At 44.3% G+C, this 9,049-nt stretch overlaps 1 protein-coding gene across 1 annotated transcript in view; it reads right to left on the minus strand.

Annotated features, from left to right (window-relative positions):
- Positions 1-4,610, minus strand: part of LOC140571352 (transmembrane protein 47-like) — a 26,763-nt gene extending 22,153 nt beyond the window's left edge. Inside the window, exon 1 of the mRNA XM_072692678.1 lies at positions 4,372-4,610. Within this exon, the coding sequence (XP_072548779.1) occupies positions 4,372-4,567 (196 nt within the window). The 5' untranslated portion in view covers positions 4,568-4,610. The remainder of the gene's footprint in view (positions 1-4,371) is intronic.
- Positions 4,611-9,049: the final 4,439 nt, after the last annotated feature.

A 9,049-nucleotide genomic window follows, 5' to 3' on the forward strand; every position in this document is an offset into this window, starting at 1 on the left:
CTAGAAACAACCTGAAACACTAATGAGACATAATAGCAACCACCTAGCAGATACCATGCCATAGCAACCGACTGGCCAAACCTTAAGAACCACAATTAATACCACAGCAATCACGACTGCAAAAAATAAACTTTTAAGACTCCAGATACAACCTAGTATACCATACCGTACCATAGCGACAATTAGAGAACCCTGAAGCAACCTGAAACACCACATCAACCACCTAGCGGATACCATACCATAGCAACCGACTCACCCAAGATACAACCTGAAACACCATGTTAACCACCTAGCATACTGTACCATAGCGACAATTAGAGACAGCAACCATGTAGGAACATCCCCGAAACAACCTGAAACACCACATCAGCCACACCATAGCAACCGACTGGCCCAAACTTAGGAAATCACAATGAATTCCACATCAACCATCTAGCAGATATACCATACCAACCAGTTGGCAACACCTCTTCCTCCTTTTCTAATGAGGAAGCTGGTTACAGCTGGTTTTATAACTTGACGGCACAAATGTCAGATTTTTAGGCTGAATCACAATCCCTTAATCCGTGGTCACACCAGACATTCACATTTTGGGCTGGACTAAAAGGCTGGTCACCAAAACGTCCTCAGTTTCGGTGCAGTTAGCACGCTAACGTCAGCTAACTTCCCAACCATAAACAGTAAAAATCCATAATTAAAAGTAAACAATTATATCTGATAATCGGAAACTGCTGAGATCTCAATCAGACCTTTCTATTATATTTATCACACAGTTTAGCTTAAACCCAGTATTTTCCGATCAGGATCCAGCTTTCTTGGTATGCTAGCTTCAGTGTCCCAAACAGGGCGGTGTCATTACCCACAACGTTCAAAAGGCTAAAGGCAGTGAAACAGTCCCAGAGGAGTTCTACGGTTACACGGGTTCTGCTTTAGCACCACTGTGAGGGTAATATCATGTTGCTGCATTAGCGCTAAGTACTGTGTTCCAGCGTAGCCCGGCGAGCCCCAGCGTAGCCCGGCGAACCCCAGCGTAGCCCGGCGAACCCCGGCGAACCCAGGGCAGGTCTTCTGAGGTAATCTGTTGGGGTATTCCTTTGACGAGCAGTGGAGGAAGGTGAGGCTAGCCTGCTACTTAAGAGGCTAAATGTTAGCATACCACAGAGCCTTTGTTTGTGTTTGAGTGAGTGAGTGAGTGAGAGAGAGAGAGAGAGAGAGAGAGAGAGAGAGAGAACCAGGTCAATAACAATGGCCCTTTGTCTGGTCCCGTCATCTCTCACGGACATAGAAAATCACAGTAAATTCCACGCATTTCTATTGCTGTTACCCACCACAGTGAAGCCCAGCTAAATCTGCCCCTGAAAACAATGAGCAGCTAGCAACAACAGAACCAGGGACCTGCTAACTCACGTCTAGGAGAAGCAGTGCTTTATATTTAGCTGCCTAACCCACCCGTTTCCCAGCGTCCAACACTGAACATTCTCAAAAAAGCTTCAGGAGAACCCAGGCTTGTGTAAAGGCTAAGTACACACCTACATGTTGGTGGCAATGGATCACCCCCAGCTCATTCCCTACACTACATGACCCCACAGTAACCCCAACAGGAACATAAATAACTGAGGCTAATGCTAATTTAGACTCAGGTTTTAGACTCATGTTCCTCAGCTGGTTTTAGAACCACAACTTCTAACATAACTGAAGCAAAGCAGCTCTCCTGGAAATGTCTAGAAGAACCTGAAGGTGTCTAGCGACCCTCATGTGTGGCTTAGAGTGACCAAACCTCTCTGAAAATCAAGGTTTGAGGAGAATTTTGGATATACAGCAGTAGAGTATTCTGGATAAGCAGCAGTAGAGTATTCTGGATAAGCAGCAGTAGAGTATTCTGGATAAGCAGCAGTAGAGTATTCTGGATAAGCAGTAGTAGAGTATTCTGGATAAGCAGCAGTAGAGTATTCTAGATATGCAGCAATAGAGTATTCTAGATAAGCAGTAGTAGAGTATTTTGGATAAGCAGTAGTAGAGTATTCTGGATATGCAGCAGTAGAGTATTCAGGATAAGCAGCAGTAGAGTATTCTGGATATGCAGCAGTAGAGTATTCTGGATAAGCAGTAGTAGAGTATTCTGGATAAGCAGCAGTAGAGTATTCTGGATAAGCAGCAGTAGAGTATTCTGGATAAGCAGTAGTAGAGTATTCTGGATAAGCAGCAGTAGAGTATTCTGGATATGCAGCAGTAGAGTATTCTGGATAAGCAGTAGTAGAGTATTCTGGATAAGCAGCAGTAGAGTATTCTGGATATGCAGCAATAGAGTATTCTAGATAAGCAGTAGTAGAGTATTTTGGATAAGCAGTAGTAGAGTATTCTGGATAAGCAGTAGTAGAGTATTCTGGATAAGCAGCAGTAGAGTATTCTGGATAAGCAGCAGTAGAGTATTCTGGATAAGCAGTAGTAGAGTATTCTGGATAAGCAGCAGTAGAGTATTCTGGATATGCAGTAGTAGAGTATTCTGGATATGCAGTAGTAGAGTATTCTGGATATGCAGTAGTAGAGTATTCTGGATATGCAGTAGTAGAGTATTCTAGATATGCAGCAATAGAGTATTCTAGATAAGCAGTAGTAGAGTATTTTGGATAAGCAGTAGTAGAGTATTCTGGATATGCAGTAGTAGAGTATTCTGGATATGCAGCAGTAGAGTATTCTGGATAAGCAGCAGTAGAGTATTCTAGATATACAGCAGTAGAGTATTCTGGATAAGCAGTAGTAGAGTATTCTGGATATGCAGTAGTAGAGTATTCTGGATATGCAGCAGTAGAGTATTCTGGATATGCAGCAGTAGAGTATTCTGGATAAGCAGCAGTAGAGTATTCTAGATATACAGCAGTAGAGTATTCTGGATAAGCAGCAGTAGAGTATTCTGGATATGCAGTAGTAGAGTATTCTGGATATGCAGCAGTAGAGTATTCTGGATATGCAGCAGTAGAGTATTCTGGATATGCAGCAGTAGAGTATTCTGGATATGCAGCAGTAGAGTATTCTAGATATACAGCAGTAGAGTATTCTAGATATGCAGCAGTAGAGTATTTTAGATATGCAGCAGTAGAGTATTTTAGATATACAGCAGTAGAGTATTCTGGATATGCAGTAGTAGAGTATTCTGGATATGCAGCAGTAGAGTATTTTGGATAAGCAGCAGTAGAGTATTCTGGATATACAGCAGTAGAGTATTCTAGATATGCAGCAGTAGAGTATTCTAGATATACAGCAGTAGAGTATTCTGGATATGCAGCAGTAGAGTATTCTAGATATACAGCAGTAGAGTATTCTAGATATGCAGCAGTAGAGTATTCTAGATATGCAGCAGTAGAGTATTCTAGATATGCAGCAGTAGAGTATTCTAGATATGCATTACTAGGTGTTTAAGGGAATTCAGCCTCACTGGTATCAAGATCAGCTCAGTGTCTGAGAGCAGGAACCTGCCCTAAACATCCAGGGCGAGGATGCAGAAACCTCAAAACCTCGGGCTGAAGATGAAAGCTCTGCAGGAACTCAAACCACTATTTTGAAACATGATTTTCTCATTTTAATGATCATTGTTCAATGTTAAATTGTTGTTTAAAGTATTATTTATCAAATTTAAACACCTATTTTTTATTCAACTTATTTGTTTATATTTTAAAAGATTTATTTAAGTTTTAACTGTTGTTTTTCAAATTTAAATATTATTTTAAACATTTTTATTATTATACATTATTTATCACATCTTAATTATTATTTAACAAATGTGGAGCTTATTTTTCTAATTTAAATTGCTTTATTTATTGTTATTTATTACATTTTGATTTGTTATTTATCAAATATAAGACCCAGAACATCTAGAAGACAGATGCAGAAACCTCTGGCTGAAGATGCTGGTAGTGATGGTTGAGTAGGAACCGTTGTTTTAGAACACTGAGCCCTTATTTTTCCAATTTAACCCGTTTTTGTTTTGTTTAAACCTTTAATTTTCAAATTTAAACCTTTAATTTTCAAATTTAAACTTTTAATTTTCAAATTTAAACCTTTAATTTTCAAATTTAAACCTTTAATTTTCAAATTTAAACTTTTAATTTTTACATTTAAACCATATTTATTTTTTGTTTTAATTTTCAAATGTAAGCCGTTATTCTTCAGGTTTAGGCCGTTATTCGCCCAGTCCTGATCCTAGTCCTGATGAGCAGCTACAGTAGTTTCTACAGGACTACATCCGGGCACTTTACAGTCCTCAGGCTTACCGTCACTCACTCATTATTAGGCGGTAAACCCCTCATAAGCTCGCGCAGCGCCTGACTTCAGACGCAAACTTAATCGCGAGCCCCTCTCCCCGCGCGCTCTTACCGGATTTGAGCGTGGACCTGCAGCGCCACTCCGCCTCGCTCTCCCAGCAGGACTCCCACAGAGACAGCGCGTAGCCCTCCGCTGTCACCCACGCGGGACTCACGAGAGCCACGACGTCCAGGCAGAGCGCGAGGAACACGCAGAGCAGCGCGATCAGCTTGAACGGTCGGAACACGCGCACCTCGTTCATCGACATCCTCGCTCTCAGTGCCGGCGCAGGTATGAGCGCGCGAGGCAAACTTCAGACCGGACTGGACGGGGCGAGGGCGGGGCCTGCCTTACCACCCGCATTCTGACCAACCCCGCCCTGCGCGCGCTGGGATTGGCTAGTAATGCCCCGCCTCCTGCTTTAGAACTTCTCGGTAGGACCGCCCCCTCCATTCCCGTGTCCTTTGATTGGCTTGTAGATCATGTTTACAAGCGGTCCACTGTTTTACAAAGCTACAAGCCCCGCCCACCCTATTCTGGCCTGTAGCTAAAAAAAATGACTGTAAGCCCCGCCCCATTTGCGCTGTGATTGGCTAGTAGTTCATTCTTCAGAGGTTCTTCGAAAAGAAAATGTAGAACCCGTATGTAGATGGCCCTTTGTAGAACCTTCAGAACCTTTTAAAAAGGTTCCAAAGAACTGTTTTAGAACGTGTGGAACGATTACAGGCTCTACAAGTTCTAACGTTCTAGAACGGCGGATTGATTCTGAGTATCACTACCGACCAATCCGAGCGCGGGAGGGCGTGGCTTGTCTGAATGTAGGTGGAAAACGAAACTCGTGGCTCTTCGTCTGGCTGAGCGGAGTCTGGGCGACACCCAGTGGCCAGTTAGAGAACCGCAGCGTCACCTTACTGTGCCGGTCCTGAGCTCTCCTGCCTGCAGGCTGTGTTTAGGCTCTCAGGGTAGATGGAGGTCAGAAACAGGGCACTGCTGGTCAGTTGATCCCCCTCTTAGTTTATAAAAGTGTGGGATTGATGTATCTGGGCATTATTATTATTATTATTATTATTAATAATAATATTATTATTATTATTCAGGTTATACGCTGACATTACTGGGGCACAGTGAGGAGCACTTGGGACACAATCTAGCACAGCTAAGCAAAAACATACACGTTACTCTGACACACACACACACACACACACACACACTAACATATGCTACAACTCAGCAACGTATGTTTCTCAGTGTAATATTTCTGTATGTGTTAAAAATAACACACACACACACACACACACGAGGGAGGGGGGGTTAAGGAAAAGGTGATGAATTATTGAGACTCAGGGAGGACAAGTGTGAGCTGAGGAGTGTTACGCCACCAGCCGAGCTTTACACACACACACACACACACACACAGCTGTTACCCTGCTGGGAAACACCTCTCAGAGTCTACCATCTGTCCAGCTGTCTGTGTGTGTGTGTGTGTGTGTGTGTGTGTGTGTGTGTGTGTGTGTGTGTGTGCTCATCTCCCAGTTCGCTTATGTCCTTTATTTTTGCATTTAGTCACATGACCCTTAACTTATGTGTTACTATGTTACTGCAGCCCTAAACCCAACCTTAATTTAGCAGTTTAGTCCCACCCACTCACCCTACAGCAGTTTAGCCCCACCCATTCAGTTTACAGCAGTTTAGCCCCACCCATTCAGCCTACAGCAGTTTAGCCCCACCCATTCAACCTACAGCAGTTTAGCCCCACCCATTCAACCTACAGCAGTTTAGCCCCACCCATTCAGCCTACAGCAGTTTAGCCACACCCATTGACCCTACAGCAGTTTAGCCCCACCCATTCAGCCTACAGCAGTTTAGCCACACCCATTGACCCTACAGCAGTTTAGCCCCACCCATTCAGCCTACAGCAGTTTAATCCCACCCATTCAACCTACAGCAGTTTAGCTCCGCCCATTCACCGTACAGCAGTTTAGCCCCACCCATTCACTTTACAGCAGTTTAGCCCCACCCATTCAGGCTACAGAAGTGTAGCCCTACTGAAGTAACTGGGAGTGTTTCAGCTCTAAATGAGGCACAGTACAGGGCAGCCAATCAGAACAGAGCTCATCTACTTTTTTTTTAGGTTATAAGTTTAAATTAAAATTTGTATAAAATCCTGTTTTATAAAATGTGTTTTTAAAAAATTTACACAGACAACCCCCCTACCCCACCACCCCCGTTCAGTCAGAGTGATTCTGAAGCTCTCTACAGAATAAACCAAGGACATCCACCTTTCCAACCTCCGTCTGCTCCATTGACATCGCCCTCACTGTGCTCAATCGTATGACGCCAGAGCCGAGGAGAGATCAGCCTTGCGTCTGTACTCTCATAAAAAGAGTCCTTTCTTACTGTAAAATCAGCCTTGAGGCAGAAAGAGGCTGGAATGAAAGAGAACCACCTTCTCCTGACGAACAGACCTTCTGACCTCCAGCTCCTCTGAACACATCCAGAGCCTGAACGAAAGACTGGAGTTTAATAATCAGCCCAGCAGAAATCGACCATATCCTGCTTCTGCTGGAGGAGCTGTCTCCTCTGTCCAGGGAAGAAGGCTTTCTACTAGATTGTGGAGGAGAACTGCTGTGAGGATTTGATGGATTGCATTCAGCAACAAGAGCATTTTAGCGAGGTCAGGATGTTGGATGGCCGATCCGCTCCACCTCATCTTCAACTCCCCAACTCATCCATCAGCAGCAGCAGCATGGTTATGATGGTCATACTGGTCAACAGGTTTGGTTGGTTGGTAGACCAGTGTGATTATGAAGGCCATGCTGGTCATACTGGTGGCGAGCTTGATAATACTGGTTCATTAGCTTGATCTGGTTGGTCATGTTAGTAAACCAGTAAGGTCAGGTTGGTCATGCTGGTCAAGAAGCTTGATTATACTGGTTAACTACCTTGATCAGGTTGGTTATGCTGGTCGACCAGTGTGATTATGAAGGCCATGCTGGTCATACTGGTGGCGAGCTTGATAATACTGGTTCATTAGCTTGATCTGGTTGGTCATGTTAGTAAACCAGTAAGGTCAGGTTGGTCATGCTGGTCAAGAAGCTTGATTATACTGGTTAACTACCTTGATCAGGTTGGTCATGCTGGTGAACCAGTGTGGTCAGGTTGGTTATGCTGGTAGACCAGTGTGGTCAGGTTGGTTATGCTGGTTGACCAGTGTGGTCTGGTTGGTTATGCTGGTCATGCTGATCAACAAGTTTGGTCATATTGGTTAACTAGCTCGATCAGGTTGGTTATGCTGGACATGCTGGTCAACAAGTTTGATCAGGTTGGTAGACCAGTGTGGTTATGAAGGCCATGCTGGTCATACTGGTGGCAAGCTTGATAATACTGGTTCATTAGCTTTATCTGGTTGGTCATGTTAGTAAACCAGTAAGGTCAGGTTGGTCATGCTGGTCAAGAAGCTTGATTATACTGATTAACTACCTTGATCAGGTTGGTTATGCTGGTCGACCAGTGTGGTTATGAAGGCCATGCTGGTCATACTGGTGGCAAGCTTGATAATACTGGTTCATTAGCTTTATCTGGTTGGTCATGTTAGTAAACCAGTAAGGTCAGGTTGGTCATGCTGGTCAAGAAGCTTGATTATACTGATTAACTACCTTGATCAGGTTGGTTATGCTGGTCGACCAGTGTGGTTATGAAGGCCATGCTGGTCATACTGGTGGCAAGCTTGATAATACTGGTTCATTAGCTTTATCTGGTTGGTCATGTTAGTAAACCAGTAAGGTCAGGTTGGTCATGCTGGTCAAGAAGCTTGATTATACTGATTAACTACCTTGATCAGGTTGGTTATGCTGGTCGACCAGTGTGGTTATGAAGGTCATACTGGTGGCAAGCTTGATAATACTGGTTCATTAGCTTGATCAGGTTGGTCATGCTGGTAGACCAGTGTGGTCATGTTGGTTATGCTGGTCATGCTGGTACACAAGCTTGATCATACTGGTTAACCAGCTCGATCTGGTTGGTCATGCTAGTAAACCAGTAAGGTCAGGTTGTATGGATTTCCATCATCACTCCAGAGACCACACAGCCCACTGGGCATGGTGTCCTTAGGGTCATGTGATCATGGCTTCTCCACAGCATCCAGCTGTGTTAGTTCTGTTGGTCTGAGCTTTTCTAAGCAGTGTGATCACTGAAGGTGCACCTTTAGGTCCTTGTTAAGCCAGTAGAGCCGACGCTGAAGCTCATGCTGATGCGGTTGCTATTTGCCCACCCCGCCCGCGGTGTAAGGCTCCTGCAGGCTGGGGGCAGATGTGTGAAACATCATTATCATGCATGAAGAGCCACTGGATGAGCAGCCCTATCATCAGGACCAAGGTCATCTTCAGCTCAGCTGCACTGTGCTCCACTTTAATGAATTCTTAAAGCATCCTGAGAGATCCGGGACACACTGAGCACCCGTTCATCTGAACCTGATTAGCCCAGCAGAGCGGGGTCTGAGCACCAGCTCCAGACGGTCTTAATGAAGACGGAACAAAAGCACAGAACCATTGTTTTTTAATCCCACCTGTTTCCCAACATGCCCTGGCATACTGCACTGTGATTGGCTACACAAAAGCCCCACCCCTTCTGAGCCCCTATTGGCTAGTAGTAATAGTAGTAATACTTATACTGTAAAATACGACCCAATGCACTATGACGGATCAGTACTGACCCACCCTCCTGCATTCTCATTGGTTAATAGTGTCCCGCC

The sequence above is a fragment of the Salminus brasiliensis genome, chromosome 1 (assembly GCF_030463535.1).
Source record: "Salminus brasiliensis chromosome 1, fSalBra1.hap2, whole genome shotgun sequence".
Lineage (NCBI taxonomy): Eukaryota > Metazoa > Chordata > Actinopteri > Characiformes > Bryconidae > Salminus > Salminus brasiliensis.